This window comes from Monodon monoceros, unplaced genomic scaffold (assembly GCF_005190385.1).
Source record: "Monodon monoceros isolate NGI ecotype Baffin Bay Population unplaced genomic scaffold, NGI_Narwhal_1 Super_Scaffold_13, whole genome shotgun sequence".
Taxonomy (NCBI): Eukaryota; Metazoa; Chordata; class Mammalia; order Artiodactyla; family Monodontidae; genus Monodon; species Monodon monoceros.
In genome coordinates, this window is record NW_021703769.1 from 64,989,530 (window position 1) to 65,016,649 (window position 27,120).

At 46.0% G+C, this 27,120-nt stretch overlaps 1 protein-coding gene and 1 non-coding gene across 2 annotated transcripts in view; one reads left to right on the plus strand and one right to left on the minus strand.

The window, feature by feature from the left end:
* Positions 1–1,425: 1,425 nt before the first annotated feature.
* The window catches only part of VWA3A (von Willebrand factor A domain containing 3A), a 40,304-nt gene continuing 14,609 nt past the window's right edge, over positions 1,426–27,120 (plus strand). Inside the window, exons 1-16 of the mRNA XM_029221436.1 lie at positions 1,426–1,487; positions 1,803–1,926; positions 6,071–6,198; positions 6,295–6,372; positions 8,402–8,456; positions 10,426–10,524; positions 11,914–12,020; positions 14,369–14,494; positions 14,806–14,914; positions 15,121–15,186; positions 17,154–17,279; positions 18,927–19,062; positions 19,172–19,275; positions 20,913–20,993; positions 21,414–21,508; positions 22,967–23,086. Of these exons, the coding sequence (XP_029077269.1) occupies positions 1,426–1,487; positions 1,803–1,926; positions 6,071–6,198; positions 6,295–6,372; positions 8,402–8,456; positions 10,426–10,524; positions 11,914–12,020; positions 14,369–14,494; positions 14,806–14,914; positions 15,121–15,186; positions 17,154–17,279; positions 18,927–19,062; positions 19,172–19,275; positions 20,913–20,993; positions 21,414–21,508; positions 22,967–23,086 (1,616 nt within the window). The remainder of the gene's footprint in view (positions 1,488–1,802; positions 1,927–6,070; positions 6,199–6,294; positions 6,373–8,401; positions 8,457–10,425; positions 10,525–11,913; positions 12,021–14,368; positions 14,495–14,805; positions 14,915–15,120; positions 15,187–17,153; positions 17,280–18,926; positions 19,063–19,171; positions 19,276–20,912; positions 20,994–21,413; positions 21,509–22,966; positions 23,087–27,120) is intronic.
* Positions 26,030–26,137, minus strand: LOC114895119. Its single transcript, XR_003793426.1, has one exon. It is a non-coding gene; the product is annotated as a U6 spliceosomal RNA (small nuclear RNA).

Here is a 27,120-nt window from a genome sequence, read left to right on the forward strand (position 1 = left end):
CCTCAGAATATTTATTGTCTTCCAGTCCCTCTCGCATAACTTACAGTCTAATGGGAGAAAGATGCCAATTCTTAAAAATCACACTAGTAAATGTATTATTCTAAATTAAGATAATTACTTTTAAAGAAAGGAGCACAGTTCTATGACAGTTTACATAACACAAAGGAACCTGGAATAGAGTGGGATGGTAGGGAAGACTTCCTAGCGGAAGTAACATTTGAGCTGAAATGTCAAGGATGAGTGGTTGGGGGGAGGGGAGGAGAATGTTCCAGAGCAAAGCCAGCATATGAAAAGGCCCTGCGATTAAAGGAACCATACAGCATTCTAAGAACTGAAGGGGAACGGGGTTGTCGAACACTGAAGCAGCAAGCAATGGTGGGGTGGGAAAGCTGGAGAGGTAGGTGGGCAGCAGCCAGAGCTTGCGAACCTCGAATGCCATCTTATGGATCTTAGTCTTTATCCTAGAAATAAAGGGAAGCCTTTGAACAGCTTTGAGCAGGAGAGAGAAGAGGGGGTGTGACCTAGGATTTGTGGGGGGTTTTGGCTACATGGTGCGGCTTGTGGGATGTTAGTTCCCCAACCAGGGACTGAACATGACCCTCAGCAGTCAGAGCGTGGAGTCCTAACCACTGGGCCGCCAAGGAATTCCCTGGATTTGGTGGTGGTGGTGGTGGTGGTGGGGTGTTTATTTATTTATTTATTTTTGGCTGCGTTGGGTCTTCACTTGCCACAACTAGAGGAACCCTGCGCACAGCAACAAAGACCCAACGCAGCCCCCCAAAATAATTAATTAATAAAAATAAAATAAATAAAATAAAATAAGATACTTTATTAAAAAAAAAAGTCTAAGCTCAAAAGACACCTTCACTGATCACCTGGCCTATGCAAAGCAGATTCCTTTCCTGATTACTATCATATCATCCTGTTTACTTCCTTCACAGTACTTTCCACAATTTGTTATTACTATATTTACATCACTCTCCCCCTCTGGGAGGACAAGGACGATGCCTAGCTCAGTGATTGTCAACTGGGGACAACCGTGCTCCCCAGGAGACATTAGGCAATGTCTAGAGATGTTTTTGGTTGTTACAACTTGCAGGGGGGCAGGGTTGCTACTGGCATCTGATAGGTAGAGGCCAGGCATGCTGCTAATAAGCATCCTTCAATGCACAGGAGAGCCTCACGACAAAGCATTAGCTTGTCCAAAATGTCGAGAGTGCTGAAGTCGAGAAACCTTTGTTATCTTGTTCACTGTTGTATCCTCAGCATCTAGCACAAAGCCTGATACCTAGTAGGTGTTCAATAAGTATTTATTGAATGAGTGAATTAAAGAACAGTTGAGCTGTTGTCTATATGCTGCACTTACCCTTTTCTTTTCTGGTATTCTTTTCCTCCTTAGGAAAATAAGCATTGGGTGTTTTTATAATGGCCACACAAACTAGTCATATCTTCCATGGTCAGGATAATAAGTTTCTGGAAAATCATTGGTAAGCATCTTCTCTGACTTTCCAAATGAAAACAACAACAATATTTTGTTCACGGGAGTTGAGGGGGAAATACCTGCCTTTAAGTGAGACTGGGTAAATGGTCGATGTCTCATCTTATACCTGAGGGCTTCAGTTTCCTAACTACCAAAACAGTAGAATAAAATGTCTTATGAGCCTGGAGTCCACATTTTATCGGGATCTACACAGGAAACTTTCCCAGTTACTACACAGAAGTAAAATGTTTCTGGAGGCCCTGATAACGTGGAGTCAATGTCTGGTGCTGGGGCATTGATCAAATTACTTTGTGTTTTTTAGCATGAGGAGAAACAATGACAGAGATCCAAAGAAGCAATTGAACCAGAAGAATATCAATGAACGTGGCCAAAACCTAGACAACGGACTACTGGTTACACATATTAACCAGACACAGGACTTGCTGGTAAAAATCATAGTGCTTCAACTGAGTGGCAGTGCTTACAAATCATAGTCTGGGAATGCAGAACGTGTTAAACTCTGGGTATTTCTTTCTTCACGTAGGCTCTCAGGACTGAAAAGGATTAGTTACACACTCATCTCTGATCCCCTGCCTTTAGAAATGACTGAAGAATCTCTATGCTGTTTATAGAAATTGTATAGCCTTCTTGGCCATATCATTAAATATTCAGGGGGATGTGAAGACACTGTCCTTGTTATCAAATCTTGAAGACTAAGGAATTTAATTCTAAGATTCTCCTTCCTGAGATTTGTTTTTCTTGTAGGATTTCCTAAAATCTAGATCCAAAAATCAGTTTCAGGGGCTTCCCTGGTGGCGCAGTGGTTGAGAGTCCGCCTGCCGATGCAGGGGACACGGGATCGTGCCCGGGTCCGGGAGGATCCCACATGCCGCGGAGCGGCTGGGCCCGTGAGCCATGGCCGCTGAGCCTGCGCGTCCGGAGCCTGTGCTCCGCGACGGGAGAGGCCACAACAGTGAGAGGCCCGCGTACCCCCCCCAAAAAAAAAAAATCAGTTTCAGGAAGTGCCATTGGAGTGAGAACGTTATGGCAGGAGAATTAACCTCTAGAATGACCAGAACTCTGGTCTTAGGCTGACTCTCAGTGTGTTGATGAGCTCTCTTCGCGTGGTGGTGAGTGGATTGTCTAGAACTCGCAGTTCACTCTACCAAAGAAACTATTGTCATCAGGGGTTGTCCGTGCAAGTCTGGCCCATAACCGTGTACCTATTCTACACTAGAGTTTAACAATGGTCCTTTGAAATGATAATCAGTCAAAAACAATACAGTTTTAATGCTAGCAATTAAACACCAGGAAAATAGTTGTGCTTTACTTTTCTCCAGTATTGGTACTTATGGGAAAGCGAGTTTAATTAAAAGGAAATGAGCAAATGTCAATAGAGTCTGGAAATTCTGAAGGATCCTTTCAATGACTTTAGATGTTGATACTATGAGTCTTTATTTCACCTAATTTCTTATCAGATACATGACTTTCCAGGTGTACAAGGACCCCTCTTATTTATCAGCAACAACTGGGGCCTCCTTTACTTCACAAATGAATAGCAGTGGGAAAGAGGGAAAGGATTGCCGCAGCACAAAGATCTTATTCTTCTGTATGTAAAGCACATCCTTCAGTATATAATCAGTATGTCCTACAGTCAAAATCCATCATGTTTAATGGTGGCTCTTCAAATATTAACAATACAAAATCCGTGTCCTAAAAAATGATGGATCATTTCAAATGCAAGTAAAATGGAAGAGAGGTGAATTAGAAGTCTACCGGGTTCAGTGTTACCAAAGGGAGGTGGTTGTCCTGAAAGATGAGAAGAGTGACACCTAGTGTTTATATGCTGCAGAGCACCATTTTCCTAAGCGAGCGGCTGGGGCTAAGATTATAGGCGGTGCTGTTCTGGGGCGGGACATTAATTAGCAGAGAATCACATACTGAGAAAGTTGTCTTTTCAGTCAGTTCCCTCTAGATCCTTCACAAAGATAGTCACAGTTTGGTGGTAATTTAAAGGCAATATAGTATCGTGATTATGAGCGTGGCTCAAGCTATAGTGCTTGGGTTTGAATCCCAGCTCCACCACTAACTAGCTGTGTGACTGGACAAATTGCTTAATTCTCAACATTTCAGCACCCTTGTCAGTAAAATGAGGTTAATAACGATGGAACCTATTTTGTAGACGTAATTAAGTTAACATACGGAAAGTGCTTGTCACATAATAAGCACTATTAAGAGTTTGCTCTAATTATTCGTGTTTTCACACTTCTTTAACACTTGCTAATTTCCTTTTTTTTTTAACATCTTTATTGGGGTATAATTGCTTTACAATGGTGTGTTAGTTTCTGCTTTATAACAAAGTGAATCAGTTATACACATACATATGTTGAAACAGAGGGTGAGGAGGTGTCAGGCACAGAACTTACGGCATCCAATACTATCTAGCTGGAATATGATAGAAGCAGTTTATTTTCATTGCCTTTGTTTGTTTGTTACCTTCTGTTTGTGACCCAACCTGAGGGGAAACAAGAATCACTGTTAAGAACCGCTCATGCAGCAGCACTGCAGGCCACGCTCTAGATCTTAGCATCACACACCCATCTTACAGGTGGAGAAAGAGACACGGGGCTTGCCCAGCATCACAAAGCTAGTAAGTGGGGGGCCCAGGACTGCACTCCCTTCTCCCCTCCCTCTCTTCCTCTGCCCTTTCCTCCTTCCGAATCCTCTGTTTGATCTAATCCTGTCTCATGCAGCTCGGTCAGCCACAGCAGATAATTTCAACCCCTTGTCTATCACCTCACCGTCTACAGGGAGAGCCTGACAAAGACAAGCCCAAACAGTACCCACCCTGGGTTCAAGCAGGCGCACAGGAGACAGGCAAAGCCATCTTTGGGTGTAGTCGGGGGCCGCGGTGGGCTAACCAGTGCGCAGGCCCTTTCCACGGTCCCTGGACGCTGCAGGGCGGTTTCTCTCACTGTGGGACTGAGCCGGCCTCTCCCCTTGTGAGGCTGTGTCCCACACCCTGAGTCACAGCCAACCCTGGCAACATGTAAGGCCCACTGATTCACACAGACAATGGCAGCCGTGCTGGAAGCTCTTGCAGCATCCCTGTCTGCTCCAGGCCTTGCACACCCTTCCAGCCTCTTCTCACGTCACGCTTACCCTGCATTCGCTACACTCCAACCACCGTGGCCACCTTTCTGTTCTTCCAGCACTCTGCCCCTGCCCCCAAGCCCACCTCTGCCTGGACTGTGCACGCCCAGAGACGCACAGGGCTGGCTCCTTCTGCACCTTCAGATCACAGCTCAGAGGGGTCTCCCCTGACCCCCCCATCTCAGCTAAAGTGACCTCCCCATCTCCATTCGAGTCATTTTCTATCACATTGCCCTGCCCCACTTTCTTAATACAGTTCCTTGCTGAAATTATGGACATTGATTTTGCTTTTCTTTACTGACCATCTATCCACACTAGAATGTGAGCTCCGAGAAGGCGAGAACATTTCTATCTTGTTCACACGGTAGCCCTAGGACCAGGGACAGTGCCTAGTTCAAAGCAGGGCTCGGAACAAGGCAAAGTGGGCTCAGAGTCTTAGGTCAGCTCTCTCCACCTTCTGGCTCTCAGAATGTATCACCAATATCGAATGCTTGCTGTGAACGACTTCAGCTCCATCACCAAGGCCACCACCCACGTCCTGAGCTTAGTACTATGTAAGTGACACTGGTGTCACTCAGCACGAGCAAGGGGGCTTGTTCATTTCATGGCCAGACTCCTGTGATGGCTCGGAAATTCTTCCTCTAAAACTTTTACCCACTGCTCCTGTTTCTGGCCTCTGGAATGGACAGGGAAACCCATTCCCTCTTCCATCAGTCAACAAATGTTTGTGGAGGATCCCTCAGACTGAGAGGGAGGCAGAACTCATATACCTGAAAGGATGCAGGGAATGCAAATACAGAAATAAACAAAGACGCCACCATCGCTTGTGTTTGACAGAGACTCAAAGGTTGGCAGGGGAGAAGGAAAGCTTTATGGTGAAAAAAGGGGAAAGCTTCAGGTGTACCCTGAAGGGAGCCAGAGGCAGACTAACTAGAAGCGGCGTCTCCTGTGACTGATTTGGGGGCATGTTTGGTTCTCTCTGGTTGGTCCTGAGCTGAAAAGGGGATGAAAGGTAGGCAAGATGGCGGTCACTGCCAGAGCCCTGACTTCCCGCTCCAATTGCTGCAGAGTTTGTGGTCTGGCTCCATGGTCTGGTTGCTACCCGTGTGGGTCAGAGTTGTGCTGTCATACAGGGTCTAGCCACGGTGTGTTTGTGTGTTCAGTCTCTCACAAGGCAGGATGTGGCGAGTGGCACTTGACTCCTCTAGACACATACTGGGGATGAGGTGAGGGATGGGAACGGGTATTTCCGGGCAACTGGCCCAGAGCACCGGCCTCCGCATTTGTCTGTTGCCTCAGCAAGGCGAGTTCTTGAACGGGCTGCTCTCGGGTGGGACCGGTCAGGCTGGCACCCCTTAGGGGTCCACGTGGAGGGAACCTAAAACATCCTCAGCTTCACCCTCTCTTTCCACCGGTTTCTGTGACCCTGTCTTGCAGAGGCTGCAGGGCGATGAGACCCAGCTGTCTTCAGCTTGGGAGGATTCAGAAGATTGGCTTTTAACACACAATTTAAAGTCTATGAAACTCACCTTGGCTGACCTGATAAGCCAGGGCACAGCCATGCTGTAAGTCTGAAGCCTTTCCCCTCTCCCCCCAAGCCTGCAAGACACGTCCATCCCCCTGAGCCCAAGAGACCCTTTCATAAGACTTTTCTTCTTCAGGAAGGAGGGTAGCAATGTCACGAGGAAAATGCACATCTCCACCCAGACCATCCACCAATTCGAATCCAAGCTTTCTGAGTAAGTATGCTTTTCAGCGTCTTCCCAACAACCCAAGAGCTCAAGAAGTACCTGGTTTCAGCAGCCTGAAAATGACTTTGTTCAAACGACAGCCTCTGTGGGACCTTGGGCAGGCTTCTTTCCGCTTCTAGCCCCAATTTCCTGTTTTTGCAAATAAAGAGGTTGGACCATATCAGTTTTTCTGAGCCTTTTAAAATCCATGGTCCCTTTGGATGAACACATAAAACCTCACAGCCTCATCTGATGTGTGATGGTTAAGAGTGACCACTTTTGATGACAGATTGATTGGGTTCATACTTTTACAGATGTATGTCAAAAATATTCAGGCTCCCCACTTCCAAACCAGATTTTTTTTAAAAGCTTCTCTTTGGTTTATTTATTTGGCCACACCAAGAGGCTTATGGGATCCAAGTTCCCCAACCAGGGATCGAACCTGGGCCCTTGGCAGTGAAAGCGAGGGGTCCTGACTACTGGACTGCCAGGGAATTCCCCCAAACCAGATTTTTGACGTCACCATCCATCCCTGGTGTAGCAATCGATGGGCCATGATTACTGCTTGCCTGAGGTTTCTTAAAAGGTTAGAATAATTAATAGCCAACATTTCTTGATGTGTCAGGAATTCTGCTAAGGGCTGCACACATTATCTTATTTAATCCTCACAACAACTCAAAATATAGTGTTACTCTCAAGACCGTTAACCAAAAGTCAATTATTAAATAAACAATTTGCCAAATTTATCAAAACATTTTAACTGGGGCTTCCCTGGTGGCGCAGTGGTTGAGAGTCCGCCTGCCGATGCAGAGGACACGGGTTCGTGCCCCGGTCCGGGAGGATCCCACATGCCGCGGAGCGGCTGGGCCCATGAGCCATAGGCCGCTAAGCCTGCGCGTCCGGAGCCTGTGCTCCGCAACGGGAGAGGCCACAACAGTGAGAGGCCCGCATACCGCAAAAAAAAAAAAAAAATTTTAACTGTAACTTTTATAGCAAATTTTATTGGGTTGGAAGGTTAAACAGATTTTAAAGATTTCTGCAATATTTTGGTTGATTGGTTTTAATTGTGAATCCAGCAATTTAAGGAATGTTTCAGGTCTCTTCAGTTAATTGATCATTTGGCAAATTGATTTTCAGAGAATTGGTTTTCAGTAAACTAACTTTTGGCAAATTGACTTGGGTAAAGTCTTATTATCTTCATGTTGGAGCAGATGAAGCTGTGGAGTTTACCACACTTGTCCAAGGTCACACAGCTAGTAAACAGCAGAGCTGGGTCTCAAAGACAAGCTCGTCTCATTACCTGCCCATGCCCTTACCTGCACCCACACTCATGCATGCCTATGACTCTGCCCACTGCCCCATGCCCATAAGTTTATATCCAAAGGCCTTCCCTGCCCTTCTGTGGGCCCCCAAATCCCACCTGCTTCAGTGAAGGCAATTCAGTTAAGTTCACATGGCTGAGTCCTTAACTTGAGTACCTGTTACAGGCTGGTCTCCAAACAGCCACTGGAATCGTTTGCAATAAGGGAAACTCAAGAAATTCCCCTGGCCACTTACTATTCAAAAACTAAGCTTTTTGTTCATCAATCCACTGAGAAACTTCTGCTGAGTTGCTTCACTTGTGCATTTATGATCATGTCCAGGTGACTAGGAAGTCTCACCTGAGAAGACACAGATTTGAGAAGAGCAAGAATGTTCTTCCACCTTCCTCATGAGAACACCCCCCCATCCTCCATAGACTGGCCCTCCCTCGAAGCCCACCTAGTTCCACCAAACCACAGCCGTTTATAATGAACATTGCATCAGCAAAAGGACCCCACACACGCTTGATCCCTTTCACAATCCCCTCCATCCTTTATCCCAGAAACCAGACCTTCAGTTTTCTCTTTGCTAGATTTTGCCTTATATTCTCCCAATGCTTTAGACACATTAAAAGAAAGAAAGTCCCATCCGCACTTTCCTTCCATGTATGTAAGTGGCTGTTTTGCTCAGTGATGAAGCTGACCTTGGGTGACAAGTCTTCCTGGTGTTTTGACAGAGCTATTGAACTCTATCAACAGAGAATTCAGTGGCTCACAGAAAACAGCAAGAAGGTAATAGATTTCATTCTTTACCTCCTTTCACTCATTCCACCTGTACTTGTTAGAACCCTTTCAGATGCAAGTGCTAGACCTCCAATTTACATTAGCCAAAGCTAAAAAGGGAATTTCTAGACCTACAGAAATGAAAAACTCAAATACAGCTGTATCCGGGGGTTCAAATGATGTCATTCTTTGTCTCTGAGCTCTGCTTTCCCCTGGGTTGGTTTTACTCTCGGGAAGGATTTCCCCAGTCTTGGGAAGATGGTCACCAGCAGCTCTAAGCTTACATGTCACCAACTAAAGTGACATGTCAAAAAGGATCTCACCTTGCTTTCCCAGTACACCCTCCCAAGTCCTGGGATTGACACTCTCTGGACCAATTTAGACCGATCACTATAACCAGGAGGATGAGATGCACTAACTGATTGGGCCTGGAACTAGTGCTCACGCCTGGGGAAAGACAGGGGGTGAGGGAAGTTGGGGGAGACTGGGTGAGCCCCCCCAAACCTCATGGACTGAGAAAAGGGAGACAGATGGCTGCACATGAAAGCCAGAGTGCTGTTACCAGAAGGGGAAACAGATCCTGGGTGAGAACAGCAAAAATCCCCTGGACCGTTTCACCTCAGACCCCTAATGAGATTTATGATTAAGGCCGATCATCTGGACATAACTTTTGAAAGTTTGATTAAACGTTTTCCTCAGACCCAAAGAGTAGAAGAGTGATCATGGGCAAATTAACCTTTATTTTGCCTTCTTATTTGTTTTAGCCTATATTCTTCCACTGATGCTTTTCTGGGCCACCATTTGCTTTCACCTTAGGCAATCCTCAACTCTTTTCTTAAACCCTGGGACAGGCAAGATGCTGAAATCCATGCTCCCCACCCCCAAGCCCCACCTCTACTACCCAGGCCGATTCCAGGGTGTAGTCTACATCTCAGATCCAGAACCATCTTCAGTTGCTTAGACAGGTCAGCAAATGCACATCTCCAGCTGTGGCATGCCCCTTCTGGTTGCACATGGTAACACAGGCAGAGAGAACTGAGAGGGGTGAAATCCTCACCTACTCCACAAACATCCATTCAGGGAATGTTGCTCTCACCTGCCTACCCACATCACACCTGTCCTGGCACTTTTGACAAAGGGGGCAGGGATTGCTGGTTGGGTCCTTCTTCCCCTTACCCCTTTCTGATGGAGTTACCGCGGAGCCAGGAAACAAGCTCCGATTGGATTCCAGGGAAGCAATCACCTGTGAACCAGCTCATGAGTCTTCTGCGTGCTGGGGCACCTGGGGTGATGCATGGTCCATCACAGGGCCCAGTTCCCGACTCTACTGTCAGCAAGGCCTCACTTCTCTGGGTGTCCGTTTCCATATCTGCAGAGGATAAAAGCAGGGGTTATTAACCGGTGGCACGCAGGCAGATCTGGCCCTACAACCATGTTATTCTTGGCCTCCATAGTTTTATTTTTTGAATTAGTTGTCAAGATTTTAAAATCCTGATATTTCACTTTTATGTCTGCTTTCAGTCTTCTCTTGAAAAACTGGGACTACCTGGCATCGCTGGGCTCCAATTCCCTCTTATTTACTTTTCCAGTTATTTCTATGGGATGAGTTTCCAGAATTTCAATGGCTAGGTTTAAGGGGATGCATGTTCGTTTGTTTTAAATTTATTTATTTTATTTTTGGCTGTGTTGGGTCTTTGTTGCTGCGCGCGGGCTTTCTCTAGCTGCGGCGAGCGGGGGCTACTCTTCGTTGCGGTGCACAGGCTTCTCATCGCGGCGACTTCTCTTGTTGCGGAGCACGGGCTCTAGGCGCACGGGCTTCAGTAGTTGCAGCATTCTTCTATAAAATGGGTCTTCCTTCTGCGGCTTCTTGTCGAGGTCGGGGAACGCTTGAACATCTGCTACACAGAGCTGCCCAGTAAAAGGTTTGTAGAAGCACAGAGCTGTGCTAGTTGTTTCCGCACGCCCTCTTTGGTTTTAGGCATTTGGCCTCATCAAGGGGGCCAGAGTCGGCGTCCTCATTGATGTGTCAGCTGTCAGCAGTGGCCCTCAGAAGGAGGAGTTCCAAAGTGACCTCATGGTAAGTCTCTCTGGCACGGAGAAGGACCTGGAACTGGCACCTCCACCCCACCCTCCCCTTGTGAGCTTGCTAATGGGCTTTGTTTATAGCAAGTGCGAAATGGAGTGTTTTGCAAAGAGCAGTTCACACTTAATTAGCACCTACAGTTAAAAAATATATATGTTGAGTTCTGCAAAACCCAGCCTCAGAGTCTTTCTCAGCTGCAGTGTGAGCTTCTAGTATTCACACCACAGCAGTCCCTAGTAACCTGATTTTGTCTCAAGAGCCCGGAAGGAGGGCACGCAGGCGATAATCAGTTGGACTAACTTCAGCACAACACGGGCTTCCGGCCTTTTCCAGACAAGGAGCTATCCTGCTTGGCCGTAACTCAGAAGCTAAGAACTCTAGGGTCAAATCCCAGGCACCTCCACCACTTCTCGGCTGTGTGACCGTGTTACCTCATCTGTAAAACAAGGATGATGACAGTCGCCACCTCACAGGGTCACCAGAGGACAAAAGGAGTTCATGCAAATTAAGTGCTCAGTACAGAGTGTGGCATCGAAAAAAGCCTCTGTAGTCTCTGTGAAGTGTTATGGAGGGTCTGTTTTCCTAGAGGGACCTCTAGAGCTTTGAATGAGACCTTAGCAGCAACAGCTGGTCCCAGGACCCTTTAGAGGGATCAACATGGGCCAGTTTCCAGACTTGTCCCTCGTTCCTGGTCTCAGCAGGTGTCAGGGAACAGGTGTCAGTGAAGGCCCCTCTTCCTGACAGGTCCCAGGACCCGGTTTCCAAAGATCCCCCAGCTGGGCTGGTCCAGTCTTAGCCAGGGCAAGGCTCGTGTTGGCAGTAACAGGTGAAGTTTGTAGCTGGCCGGGAAGAAGAGGGATGAGTTATCTTATTGTTGGATACTCACCAGGTTGAGTCTGAGAGCATCCAATGGGTGGGCCCTGCACCCATCGCTCTATCCCCAACTCACATGCCCGGGACAGAAACCGCTGCCCCTGACCTCCATTCTCCTCCCTGGGCGCCACAGTGAAGTGCTGAGGGTCCAACCACAGCACACGATGAGGTGGGTGCTCATCCCACTGCACCCGTGACCTAAGTGCGCAGCAGCTACGGCAGAAGAGCACGTGGTCTGCGGTCAGCGGGAGTGAGGGCCCAGCTCCCGGACTGGCCCGCCAAGCCGCGGGCTGACCACCCAGGGCCCATACCCGCCACGCACAGCCAGGAGCAGGCTGGGGTGGGCAGCAAGCAAATGTCAACATGGGGCTACTAAGCTGGGCCTTAAGCGACCCTGTTTCAGCACGGCTCACACCCCAGCCCAGAGGGCCCAGCCACGGCGTGAGAGGTGGAGCCAGGCTCCACGTGGCCCGTGGCCCTGGCAGCCAGTGATGTCCTTTTGCCCACCAGAGCCTCATTGATGAGCAGCTGAGCCACAAGGAGAAGCTGTACGTCCTGTCCTTTGGTACCACCACCAGCACCTTGTGGCCCAGCCCGGTGGAAGTCGGCACCTCCAGGTGAGTGACTGCCCAGCCTTAGCCCGGATGTCTACCTGGTCATCTTCCTCCCTAAGTGTTAGTGTCTTTATTGCGTGATTAAAGTGCAAGACCCCCAACAGATAAGTGAGACAATTCACAAAAGCAGAAACACAGGGAGCCAATAACTTTTGGAAAAGTCACCCCACGAGCACCACAAAATGAAAAGATGAGACACCATTTTTACCCAGAAAACTAGCAAGGTAGTTTTATTATTACGAAAATAATACATGCTCATTTTCAAAAGTTGGAACAGAATAAAAGGATAAGTAATAGCAGATGAATCTCCCTCTTACCTAGCTCCCCCTCACCTCCCAATAACAGTTTCTTCTATCTACTTCCACAGGCTTTGCACATACACGCATCCGTGTGCTTATCCTCTCTTATTTAAACATAATCAGGCGCACATTACACTGTTTTGCATCTTGGCTTTGCACTTAATCTTGACTATCATTTTCTCTCAGTACACAGAGATCAACCTCGTTCTTTTTTTTTTTTTTTTTTTTTTTTTTTTTGTGGTACGCGGGCCTCTCACAGCTGCGGCCTCTCCCGTTCCGGAGCACAGGCTCCGGACGCACAGGCTCAGCGGCCATGGCTCACGGGCCCAGCCGCTCCGTGGCATGGGGGATCTTCCCGGACCGGGGCACGAACCCGTGTCCCCTGCATCGGCAGGCGGACTCTCAACCACTGCGCCACCAGGGAAGCCCAACCACATTCTTTTTAATAGCAGCATAGTATTCCACTGTGTAGATATACTGTAATTTATTTAGCTAGTCCTTTGGGAGTTTCTGGTTTGGAGGGATTTTTGCAGGTGGGGAGAGGGGGAAGGTAAGAATTTCTGCTTACTTACGCCAGTAAATAGATATCTCTTTTCCATGAAGGGAATAGCCTTGATCATCCACTTTGTGTTAGGTGCCAGGCTTGGTGCTTCACATGTGCTCTCTTACTTAGCATTTATAGCCAACACGTGGGACAGGATCACTACCCACCCCACCCCACCCCCCCGCCCCGTTCTGCAGATGAGAAGACTGGGACGCAGGTTAGGGAACTTTTCCAAAATGGCAGAGTCAGGATTGGATTCCAAAGCCCAGAGCGGATCCCAGGGAAAACCACATGCTTGGGTTTCTGGGACGGAGGTCCCCTTGCCCAGCACTAGCTGTAAAGAGGAGGCCTTCCGGGTAGAGCAGTGCCGGTTCAAGCAGCCCAGGCTTTGAATCCTGGCTCTGACAGTTACTGGGGGATCTTGACAGGTCCTTTAACTCTCTTATTAGCAGAATGAGGCAAGGACAACTGTTTCTCACAGGGTTGTTGTGAAGATGAGTGAAAAATGAGTACTTGGCATGGGGCAGGTACTCAGTGGGTAAGAGTGTCTTTTACTGTGATTTCCGCTCTTGTTCAACCCCCGAGCTCTGGAATGTCAGACCTGGAAGTCACCTTGAGACCATCTAGCCAAGAGTTCCTCAACTGCAATTATTCCTGGTCTTCCCTTGTGATGTTTGTCCTATCCCTGCCACCTGAACTATTATTTACTCTGTGCTACTTGTACTATTATCGATTTTTTAAAATATCAACACTATATTTACTTTGATGGCAACTATCAATACCATAACTGAGAAGCCCGTATCACTTGCCATAATTAGAAAGTCGCTATAAAAATAAATAGAATGAAAGCAGACAAAACAACGTTATTAAATTCCAGCTTGAAACCTATTGGCTAGAGAGGGCGCCAGGCCTGGGATTTGTTCTCTTTGCTTAAAAGGGAGATTCAAACATTTATAATAATGAAAGACAGACTTACTGGCAACGAGCTGAGGGGTCTTTTTTGCAGGGGGAGGTCAGACTGAAAGAGAAATGGAAAGAGAAGGGCTGTCTCACTAGTGCCACATGAGGCATTTAACCAAGAAAGCTCTGTGTTATGTCATCTTCCCTGTTGCGAGTGGTGTGCATCCCAACCCGTGTGGAATGTAGCCACACAGCCTCGGTGCCTTCTCTTCAAGCCCTCTTAGGGTTAAGGGATTAACTCTGTGCTTCAGGCTGAGGTCTGCCTCCCAGGAGAGTTGGAGGGGAAAGGAGCTTAGCCCCAGACCCCCATGTAGCAGAGTCGCTAGAAGCTCAGGCCCTAGAGTCACACCTGGTTTGAAATCTCAGCGTTGCCAGCTGCTCACAGTATCACCTTGGGCAAGTCCTAACTCTGAGACTCAGTTTCCTCATCTATAAAATGGGAATAAAAGTATCCACCTCAAAGAATGATTGTTAGATTTATACCAGCTCGTACCTGTCGTGGGCCTGGCCCCTAGTAAGAGTTATTAGGTTGTTATCCTCTCCCCCAGCCTCCAGGAACTCAAGCTCTGGGTAAAGAAACTGCAGCCTGACAGAGGCAGCAATCTGCTGCAAGCCCTGAAGAAAATCTTCGCTCTGAAGGGGCTGAATTCTCTGGTGATCATAATGGGAAGCTGGTAGGTCTCCTTTCCTAAGCTGATAACATGAAGGGGTTGGAGAACCAAACCATTGTTAGAGAAAAGACCATCAAGACTCTTCACGTACGCTTGAGAGAAGGATTGTGTTTCCAGGCCATTTGTCCACAGATGCAGGGGCAGGGCAGCCAGCGTGGCCAGGCCTGTGGCCCAGTCAGCCCTGCATCTTACACAGGTGACCTGGGACACATGAGGTTGATTAGATTTGGTAGATGCTCCTTGGGAATTACCATTTTGCTGGGGAATGTCCTCAGGCTGAGGTGTCCCCTTCTCTTCTTCCGTCTTCTCCACAGCCCAGATCAGCCTTCTGAAATCCTGTCCGAGTACATCCAACAGTCCATCATGGGACGGGACCTCATCACCCACATCATCACCTACAAATGCGATGATCAGGTGCCCCCTGTAAGTATCGAGATTCTCCAAGGCTTCCCTTGGATTGGCTATAGTGAGCTGGGCCAGCCTTTGAGGTCCCCGAGCTGCGGACCAGAACTCTCCTTGTACCTAGTTCTCCTGTTGGTAAGCTCAGTTGGGAGGCTCAGACGAGGAGAAAGTTTGTTAAGGTACCGGCATTGCCCTAGTGACGGCTCACCCTGTCACCATCCCCGCAGGCTGTTCTGAAGCACCTTGCAGAAGCTCTTGGGGGGTACTACCACTGCTACAGCCCAGAGACAGAGGTAAGCCCTTGGGCCAACACACTGCCCCCTCCTCCCATCCCTGCCTGCCTCCAAGGTTGTGCCTGGGGAATCTGGGCCAGACAGACCATGCTGTGTGTGTGCTTGCTTTCCCCCCTCCCCAAGTCAGTGGGTTTACAACGGTAAAATCAGGTTAAAATGAATATGTGGGAAGAACAGAAACAACATGAAGTCACAAGAGATCCTTTTGTCAGTGTGTGTGATGAGTTGATTATACGCCGGTAGAATCCTGAATCCCTATCCAGTTGCCATCAACATGGGCCCCAGCCCACCTCTGCTCCCACCAGGGCTCTGAGTCTGAAGCAGTTGCTTCAGTTCTCTCTCCTAAATGGACCCCACCTACTGCAGGAGACGCACAGCAATTAATTCTGAATGAGCAAGTAATTCTGTACCAATCCTTCCATTAGTATCCTTGTCCCGGTTAATAATAACATCGCATACTCCGTGTCCACAATGGAGGTGACAGTTAATAGGCTGTGCCTTGCCTGCTAACCTAATCGCCGTGAGCACATGAATATTTGCATCTCACAAGTATGTCCAAGTGTCAAAAAGTTGGACATTTCCCATGAGGGAGCCAAGGTCAGGTAACATTTTCCTTGGGCAGAACCCCTTCTTGTTACCTCATTGCCCAGACTCTAGAGGAGTCACAGACTCCAGGGGCTAGGAAAGTACAGTGAGTGAATGAAACTGGCTGGTTTAAGAAATATTTTCTGTTAAAACCTGTGAACTTCTTGGCTTATCTGTTGTTTTTCCACTCTCGGTAGACGTATGGGTAAAACAAATTTCATTGTCTTCGTTATTATGGGCAAAACAACAGTGCAGAGGTGACAAAAAATGACAACTGATTCTGATGGGGACACAACAGTGAGCGGTAAGGAGTGCGGTGAACGAAACAACACTTGCCGCAGCTAGAGGCACCTCCGCGCAGCCCCAGCCGGGTGCTCTGTAGGAGCGTGACCACCAGTGTTGCCAGGTCTTCTGATTTTTCAACAAGAGCCAGAAACCTGGATTTTTGTATGTGTGTGATTTCTTTACATTTTTTAAAAATTGCAGTGAAATTCTCGAAACGTAAAGTGAACAATCAGGGGAAGTTACAACTTTCACGATGTTATGCAATCACCACCTCTATTTAGCTCCAAAACATTTCCATCCCCCGGAAAGGAAACTCTGTACCTATTAAAGCAGTGACTCCGTGATCCCCCTCCCCTGCAGCCCCAGGTAACCACCAATCTGCTTTCTGTCTCTAGGGATTTACCTTTTCTGGATATTTCATATAAATGGAATCATACACCTTTCACATCCATCTTCTTTCACTTAGCATCCTGTTTTCAAGGTTCATCTATGTTGTAGCCCGTATCAGAACTTTGTTCCTTTTGCGTTGAATAATATTCCAGTTTCTGGATATACTACACTTTGTTTATCCATTCATCAGTCAATGGACATTTGAGCTGTTGTGAACTGGTATGATTATTGGTGTGCAAGTATCTGAGTCCCTGTTTTCAATTACTGTAGGTATAAAGCTAGGAGTAGAAATGCTGGGTCAGGTAGTGATTCTGTTTAATTTCTTGAGGAGCCACCAAACAGTTCTCCACAGCAGCAGCACCATTTTACAATTCCACCCTCATCCCACAGTTCCAATTCCTCCTGCTTCCCCTCCCCCCTCCTCCTATCATTATTATTATTATTATTGTCATCCTAGAGGGTGTAAAGTGTTTCTTCCCATTTTTAAGGCTAGACGGCCCTTCAATTGTTTAAAAACACTGCAAGCCAATACTGTACAAATGGAACACTGACTTTCGCAGGCTCTGTCCTGCACATGGACCCCGGTTTATAACGTCCGCTTTAAAAAGCCTGCCGCTCCGCCTTAGGGATTCACGTGGCTGCCTGTCCTTTCCCACTGCCGGTAGCCAGGTGAAAGCTGGATGACTGATTGCCCTCACCACCCCCAGATCTACAGCAGCCGGGAGATGGATGAGCTGCTGGCAGAAATCCAGGAGGCCCAGAGCCTCCGGGGCCACGTGCAAGCCCTGCACCAGAGCGCCCCCTGCGAGGAGCGGACCGGCTCGATGCACGAGGTAGGTGGTCAGAGCCCCAAGCTCAGACCTTCCGCGGAGGCAGGCAGCTGGCCTTCTGTGCTCTCCTGTCTCACCTGTCGCGCAAGGGAGCGGCTGCCAGGCCTCCCACGTCCCGAAAATGGAACAAAGCGAGGCCCCGCCCCCCGCTGTCCCAACATTTGTGAGCTGCCCAGGCCTCCGCTGGAAGGATCCTGGTGGATTTTCTATCCGAAAGATTTATTTCAGAGAAAAGCCAGCAGGCTCCTGCCACCCCTTCCCCCTACCACTGCCCCTCCCTTCCCCCCAGTTTGGAGAATGATGAAAACCTCAACCACACAGGGTAGGCTGTCTTGAAGACGGTCTTCCCACCAGTATCTCATTCAGGGCAAAGGCCCTGCTTGAGGACGCTTAATTTAACACCAACAGAGTAACTCAGAAAGCTTATGGACACAATCACCAGTAAAGCTGCGTACCGAGGAGAACTGGTAATGCGTTTATAGCTTCACAGAATGAATGTATGGATTTGGGGTACCAGACGTTTTGACCTGGCTGGATGTAGTGAAAGAAACACAGCACCTAGACTGGGATTTTAAATTTTAGTTTCAGCTCTTCTACTATCTAAAACAATAACAATAATTATTAGTATTATAATAGTTTTCATTTGCTGAGTGCTCACTATAAGATGGGCACAATGCTCAATTCTTTAAATGCCTTATTTTATCTTTACAACGACAGTCTGCGGAAGGTATGTTATTACCCCCATTTTACAGATGAGAAAACTGAAGTTAAAGTTTAAGTAATTTGCCTGAGATCGCAGAGGGAAGCTGATTAGTCTCAATTGAACCCAGGTCTGTTTGATGCCAAAACCTTGCCAGATGTTTCCCCAAATGAAACACATGTACTACTTGTAGTTTGCAAGATGGTTATAAGGTGATACATAGATTAATATTCTTTTCAATGTTATGCATTTAAAACTAGCTCATTGTGGCAGAAATAGATCTTTCTAAAATTATTTAAGTCCAAAAAAAGGAAGTCAAAAATTAAAATTGAAATGAACGTTAATTTCAATTAATATTAAAATTAATAATTAAAAAGATTTAATGTTATATGTTTGATTTTTAAAATATTAAGTAAATAACAGTACAGTGGTACTCGTAGCAAAGTTCATGAAGGAGGTGCTCGAATGTCTGGAGTTTGGGAATTGCTGTTCGGTGTTTTCCTCATACGTGAGCTATATGTGATTTAACCTCTCAGAACCTCAGATTTTTGGTTGTAAATGTGGGCGAGGGCGGGTGGGCTAGATCAGGGCTCCCTAAATGATTTGGTGCAGGAGATACTTTTTAGTTCCCTGGAGCCTTATATTTGGGCCCTCGGCAAGGCCACCTGTCATCTTGGAGTCCGAGGTGCTTATCTTAATGGTAAGGGTGGGAAGGCGTGAGGAGGATGGACAAGTGAAAGAGGAAGGGAGTTTCTGGGTACATCTCTCTCTTCTCCTGGAAATTCCAGAAATCTCCTGAGAAGTGGATGGGGATAGTGGGAGGGGAAGGCAGAACTGCTTTTAGTTTACCAGGTAATGTTTTAAGATGTTCCCTTGGATGGGTGGGGGAGACTGTGGACTTTCCAGCTCTAAAAGATGATTATGTAAGGATGATTTTTCATTTCGATTAGATTTCCACAGAGGTTGCAAAGAGGCCACTCACGAGTCTCTTGCCTAAACCCCCAAAGCATGAGGATCCCCTCACTATTGAGTTCCCAAACTTGGACAAGACTTCTGCAGAATGGCTAAAGACCAATAGCCTGAAAGGTAAATACCCAAAGAGGGAAGAACCCAGGACTCAGGTGACTAACTGAAAGGAATGAACCCTTTGGGGCTTCATGAGTGGTGCCTCAAACCCCACCATTTATTTTTACAGCCAAGAAGCTAAGCCTTTATCAGGTTCTGGCACCCAATGCATTCTCTCCCGTGGAGGAATTTGTGCCTATTCTCCGGAAGACAGTATCATCAACTATCCATGAGGTAACTCAGATTCAGAGTTCTGTCCAGTCCTTTGCAGGGGAGCTCCTGCGTGGTATTTCCTTTCTGAAATGTTCAGGAAATAGAAGTCATAAGACAGAGCCCATGGAGCAAGGGCCTGAGGGCCTGGAGTGGGATGGAGGCATTCCACCCAGGACTCTAGAACTCTCATCAAATCTACTCTAACTGCTGTTTTTCAAAGATACGAAAATGAAACTTGGGAGACTGGGGTAAGAGGGAGTATATTGGGCACCACGGTCACCTCCTCCATGGAGGTTTTCCTCCTCCCCATTCAGAACACACTCTCTTTGTGTCCTTGCTGTACCTTGTACAGACTTCTACTATGCGCTAATGTGTGTATTTGTTACATGTCTAATCCCCACCAAAGTATGAGCCCTTTAAAAGAAAAAGCTCTTCTCCAACCCTCTATCCCCGATATCTAGTACAAGTAAGCACTCAGTGAATGGTGGCTGGAAGGAAGGATGGAAAGAAGAATGAAAAGGATGAATGAGCAGATGGATGGAAATGATGAATGAATAGGTAAAAGAATGGATGGATGGATGGTTGGATGGATGGATGGATGGAAAAGTGAACAGATGGAAGGATGGAAGGGAAATTGGAAGGATGGATGACAGGATAAAATTAAAAAGATGAAAGGATGGGGACTTCCCTGGTGGTCCAGTGGTTAAGACTCTGCACTCCCAATGCAGGGGGCCCGGGTTTGATCAGGGAACTAGATCCCGCATGCCACAACCAAGATCCCTCACGTGAAAACAAAGGTCCCATGTGCTGCAACTAAGACCCGGGCACAGCCAAATAAATACATTAATTAAATAAATAAATATTTTTTAAAAAAAGACGAAAGAATGAAAGTAAAGATTAAAGAAAGGGTGGAAGGATGGAAAAATGGAAGGACGGTGTAATGGTAATGGGCGAATAGAAAGATCAGTGGAGGGACTTCCCTGGTGGTCCAGTGGTTGAGACTCTGCGCTCCCACTGCAGGGGACATGGGTTCGATCCCTGGTTGGGGAACTAGGATCCCACATGCCACACCGTGTGGTCCAAAAAAAAAAGAAAGAGAAAAGGAAGGAAAAGAAAGATCAGTGGAAAGGTAGAAGAATGAAAGGAAAGAGAGAGTGTGGGCATGTAGAGTTCTGGCAGCCCATGGATGGATGACTAGATGGAAGGAGTGATAATTAGAGATATGACAACTTGGTGGAGGATGAAAGAACAAAATGAACAAATTTGATTTTCAAAGTGTCCATGAAGGCCCATCTGGGTTCCCAAACCTAAGAACTCATGGCTAGTATGTTTTAAGGTCTCCAACTCTGCTATTACCAAACCTCCAGCCATATCTTGTAGTAAAGACTCTGATGTTCAGAAGAGCCTCCTGAGAAGGGAGCTGGCTTGCTGTCAGGCACAGTTCATTCAGGGGACTGCATCCCGAAGACCCTCTGCTGCCAGCTCCAGACAAGGCAATGGCCTGGTGTGTGGGGAAGAATCCAACCCCAGATGTGCTAAGAGCCCATTTCCCTCTCTTGCATCTCACTTGGAGAGCCCAGTGGCCAATTTACACTTAAAATCCTTCCCCACCTGTGCTTCTGTTCACCTGTTCCCCTCCTGGCCACACCTGAGTGCAGAAGGCAATGGTACAATTTGAATGGCATGATGGGACAATGAAGAATATTCACGTGGACCTGCCCTTCCTGTATGAGTACCAGGTCAGTGGTGGGCCCCATCAGTCAGAATATGGGGTGCGGGGAGGGAGATGGGTGGAATGTGGAGGCACCAAGCCACTGACTGAACTCCCTCTTATAAACAGAGACTGTGCTCCACCCACAGGCCCCTGTGGAGCTTTCTCCACCTCCTCCCCAGGCAGGGACCTGGATCAAAAGCCTCTGATCCTTTGGGTCAACATTTACCTCCTCCCCATTTGAGGCAACGAAATACTTTGACTCTTCCCTTCCTGATCCTGTGGCAGACTCGTCCGTGCTTTAACGGCATGTTTGTACTGCCTGGATACCCATGGCCTTGACACACCATTCCCAGAAACCAAGTGGGGTACACCCCCTTCCCCCCAGACCCCTTAATCGGCCATGCTCTGCGCAGTCGCTCACTGTGTGTGGTGCATGAGTTTGCAGAAGCAGCTCAGCAGAGCTATGCGGATGTATGAGAGACGGATCGAGTGGCTCTCCTTGGCCAGCAGAAGAATCTGGGGCACCGTCTGCGAAAAAAGGTACCTAACCCCAGTAATGTTCTTGTCCTTCATGGGTGTCATGGGTGACACAGCACTCAACCAACTCATGAATTCCCTGTTGGTAGCATCAGAAGCCATCATTTAGATTAAGGATCAGTAATCACTCAGCAGAACCCCTGGAGGGAAAAGTCACCACCATCATCCCCAACATCAACAAGCATCACTCAATACCAGCAATGTCACTCAGGAATCTTTCTGCTAAAAAGCAACAGAAACCAAGTGCAAATTGACTTAAACAAATCAGGGAAGTCTGGTTAAGGTAACTGAAAATTCTAGACTAGATTTGATAGCTGTCTTCAGGCATGGCTTGATCCAGAGGTTCATGCATGTCAGGAATCTCTCTCCATCCCTCAGCTCTGTTTTCCTCTCTGTTCGCTTTGTTTTCAGGCTGGCTTTGCCCTCCAGGTGGCAAGATAACCACCCCAAGCTCTCAACTTCCTGCCTTCCAGTTTAGTACTCCCAGGGCTTGGGGCAAGGGTCCATCCTTGAGCTATTCACTAGGGCCAAGAGGGTTTGATGTTCTGATTGCCTGGGGTCAAATGTCCACTCTCAAAGCTTGGGCTGGCGTCAGCTCTACTCAACTCAAATGGACTGTTAGAGACAGAGGTATTCCCCCTCCTCGCCCCCCAAAAATCAAGATGCTGCTGTGAGAAGAGGTAATGGATGCTGAGTAGGGAGAAACAATAGGTATCCAAAATATCATTATCGCTTCCATACCTTACTTGACGCCTTACCACCTACCAAGTATTATGCTTTGTAATACTCTTCATCTATTATATCATTTACTTCTCAAAGCAACCCTATGAAGTCTCATTATAAATAGTTTATAGTTAAATATGCCAAGGATCAGAGAGGTATTGTGACTTGCCTAAGGCCACACAAGGAAGTGGGACTTGAACCAAGGCCTTCTGACTCTATCCAGTGGATTTTCTTTTGCTATCCATAGCTGTCTCAAAATGAGGATGGGGGGGAGGAGATGGGACTATAAGATTTGAAGTAATAAAAGGAGAAGGCTGAATAGCACTAGAGATCTTAAAACAGAGAGAGAAAATAATGATACATTTCCCCAGAGGCCCCGGTTACGCCTAATACCCCATCTAACTTGCTTAGCTTGTTTCTGTTTTCCCTTCATAGACCCCAACCTATAATAATATTGAATACTAGTAATTTAAAACAAGGAAATGTACGAAATCATTATATGCAGCCCTGCCCTTAAACCATCTCCACCACGAGGCTTTATACCATGATAGACCCTCCTGGAGAGAAGGTTCTACTGTTGTAAACCCGCCTGTGTTGACTTCAGACCATGGAGATTTGGCCAGCTATGAATTTGGCATGCAGAACTCCCCTGGAAAAAACGTTAAATAGTAAAATGGAACAAAATAAACATTATCTGAGAGGTTCGGTTCTCCTCTTAAAGCTTGTGTTTCTTTTTAGGGTGGTTATACTGCTCGATATCTCTGTGACCAATTCCATGTACATTATTCATATCCAGCACTCCCTGAGACTTCTGCTGGAGGAGCAGCTGTCCAACAAGGACTGCTTCAACATCATCGCGTACGCTCCCGCTTCCTGCTTCCCGCTTCCTGCTTCCCGCTTCCCGTGGTGGGGAGGGCGTGTGCACTCGGATGCCATCCCTGGGCTGAGGCTCCTGGCAGGACAACAGATGTATGGGCACCCAGCATCCTAGGAGGGCCGTCAGTTTATCTGATTTGAATGATCTTGTTTGGGGCATTGAATAATTAAATGGTTGCAGGACAGTCCCACTGGGGCGAAGGTGATAAGCGGACCCAAAACACATTGCTTGATCAGCCAGGATAAAGTAACTCAGCCCATTGCCCCATTTGGCTACCAAGCTGATAAACACAAAAGAGAAAAAGAAGGGCCCCCAGGCTTGGTTCCTAGCTCAGTTCTAGCAAGCCACAGTATTTCAAACATTCAGAATTCCAATTATAAATTTTAATTATACATAGATATATCAATATAATTTTTGTATATAGTTGTATATTGTGTATTATATATAGCTATATAGAATTAAATTATACAGTTATATATAAAACTATATATTTAAATTATATATAAGTATATATAGTATAAATTAAAACTATATAACTATATATTTAAATTATATATTTTATATATAAATTTTAAATATAAATAAATTTAAAATGTAAATATTCAATATATAACAAGTGTTTACATATACATTTAAATTATATGACTATATATAATACTATATATATTTGTTATACTTCTGTCTACATAGTTACTTATATTTTTAATCTATAATTATATATAATTTAAATATATGTATAGTTATATATATACATTTTTAAATTAATTTTAATTTTGGCTGCATTGGGTCTTCGTTGCTGTGTGTGGGCTTTCTTTAGTTGTGGCATGTGGGCTTTCTCTAGTTGCGGCGAGCAGGAGCTACTCTTCATTGCCATGCATGGGCTTCTCATTGCAGTGGCTTCTTTTGTTGCAGAGCACAGGCTCTAGGCACGCAGGCTCAGTAGTTGTGGCGCACGAGCTTAGTTGCTCGGCCGCGCATGGGATCTTCCCGTGACCCTGCATTGGCAGGCAGATTCTTAACCACTGCGCCACCAGGGATGTATATATATATATTTATATACATATATATTCATTTATTTATATATTTTATAAATATATATAAATATATATATTATACATATAAGATATTTATGTATATTTTTATACATATAAAATATATATAAACATATATATTTTTTATACAACTTCACATGAAATAGGGAGTGTTCTAAACCTAATAAGTCAGCAGTTAATATTATATATTAAACTGTACCAGAGTCTAATCTTTCCCTAATAAATTCTACAGAAAAAATGCTTAGAGAAGCATTTTGGACAATATTTTCATTCATTCATCCATCCATCCATTCATTCATTCAACGAACTTTTATTGAAAGCCTGCCATGCACCGTCACTATGCCAGGCATTAGGGATAGAGAAGCTAAAATACACAATACCTATCCTCAAGGAATTTATGGGCTAGTAGTAGGAGACAGGTGTGTCAAAATATAAGTGCTATTAAATGTTTTCTGAAGAAATAAGTAGAAGGGAGGATATGGGACTTTGAGGGCTCAAAGGCAGGGTCAGTCTATTCCACCTGGGTAGAGTAAGGTCAGGAAATCTTCACAGAGGAAGTGACCCTTTAGCTGAGTCTTGACAAATGAGTAAGTGTTTGCCTAGCGCATGGGAGTGATGGAGGAAATGGGGAGAAAGGGCGTTCCAGGTGTAGGGAACAGCATAAGCAGAGGCACAGGGGTGTGACGGACGTACTACAGAACCCTGGGAACTGTCAGTGTGAATAGTTCAGTGTGAGTCAGGGATGAGAGGGAGAGACTGGGCATGACCAGAAAACAAAATAAAACACCAGGGGATGGAGGCTTTATATGGGAGTTTTTATACTATAGGACGTATAGGTATTGAAGGATTTTAAGCAAGAGTAATAATCTTGAAACGCTCGAGCTACCAGGGGAAGGATGGACTGAAAGGATGCGATACTGGTGGGGAGACCAGTTAGACCACTGCAGGGGTAGAGGGGGCTTGAGCCAAGGCAGTGGGAATGAAAGACGGGGAGGCCTGTGAGGGGTGCGGGGGAGTTAGAATCTACAGAATGCAGTCACTGTTTGGCTGTAGGGGATGAGGGAATGGTGAGGAGAGGATGTGCCAGGTGGAGCAGAGCTTGGAAGATAAACATATAGAGTTTGAGATCCTCAGGAGTCTGGGGATTCTCCTGTTAGGAGCTCTAGCCAAGAAGTACGGGTTTGCGAGCCATCAGCATTTTGGTTGAAGACATGGGAGGGCAAGAATTACACCTGTGGAGACGTGAAGGGGGAGAGATGACAACCAGGGACAGAACTTGGGAAGAACTGCCATTTGGAGTGTGGGCAGAGAGAGGGAACCGCCAAAGAAACGAGAGAGGAACAGCCAGAAAGGCAGGAGGAAAACCAGGAGAGAAAGGTGTTTACGCTTTCCCAAGGGAAAAAAAACAGAGTTAGAGCCTGCAGAAGCAAAGAAGGAAGGGGAAGAATGCAGGAATCCACTGAATCGGGCAGTAGCGCTCCCTGATAGGAAAACAATGAGATATAATGTTTCTGCAATTCATTTTGGCAAGTATTTAAAAGATTGATAATACCCAGTGCTGATGATAATTTGGTGAAAAGGGCACTCTTGGAAAGTATTGGTGGAAGTGTAGTTTGGTATAGCCCTTGTATTAAATTTTTTATTCCAGTATAGTTGATTTACAATGTTGTGTTAGTTTCAGGTGTAGAGCAAAGTGATTCAGTTTCATATATATATATGTATATATATATATATACATATATATATATATATATATATTCTTTTTCAGATTCTTTTCTCTTATAGGTTATTACAAAATACTGAGTATAGTTCCCCATGCTAGACAGTAGGTCCTTGTTGATTATCTATTTTATATATAGTAGTGTGTATCTGTTAATCGCAAACTCCTACTAACTTATTGCGTGTCAACCTTGCGCAGGGACCATACTAATCTTCTTGGTATCGTTCCAATTTTAGTATATGTGCTACTGAAGCAAGCACTAAATCTTTTAAGTGTATGTTCTTTGTTCCTTCGATTAAGCCTTTCAGTGCAGAGTTCTAATGGTTGGCAAACCTGGAAAAAAGCAAGAGGAAATTGGTAAAATAATCCTGACAATAGAATTCTATTCTATTGAATAGAATAGAATATGCAACTATGCATATTTTTAAAATATGTATTTATTTTAAATACATTAAAAAATATGTATTTGTCTGCGCCGGCTCTTAGTTGCAGCCCGCGGGATCTTTTAGTTGTGGCACGCAGGATCTAGTTCCCTGACCAGGGATCGAACCCAGGCCCCCTGCATTGGGAGCATGGAGTCTTAGCCGCTAGACCACCAGGGAAGTCCTACACATTTTTTTTTTTTAATCCGAAAGAATATAGAACAAAGAGTTAACAGAAATTGGGGGGGGATAAAATTGGAGGAATTTTCACTCTTTGTATATTGTTAGAATTTTTATCCAACTGAAATAGAGATATTTCCATGGGAGGGGGAAAGGAGGTCCTTGTTAATAGTTATCAGAGAACTGGGGAGGAAGCTGAACTGCAGGGGGTTGAGAAGCAGAAGATGAGGAGGACGTGGTAACACTGTTTTTCTAGGGAGCATGTCTGTGAGGGGGAAGAGGAAAGAGAGAGAAGTAGCTGGTAGACGAAGAAGTTATATTTAAGAGAGGCGATGGGGAAGACGGAAGTAGACGCTGGGCATGTGTGTGGGAGAGAGGTCACTGTGGGACAAGGTCTCAGAAGAGATTGGTGGTGGTGAAGTCAATAGCCCAGGTGGAGGAATCGCTCTTGAACCAGAGAGGGGACATCTTTTCCTTGATAAAGGGGATAAATCCTCTTCTCAAAGATTTAAGTTCTGTCTCATAGGGAAAATGAGCTGATACATATACAAAAGAAAAGCTATAGTGCAGATGGAGAGCGAAAAATGTGTTGTGAGGATGAATCAGAGCTAAAAAGGGAGAAACGACTTCTTCCCTGGGGG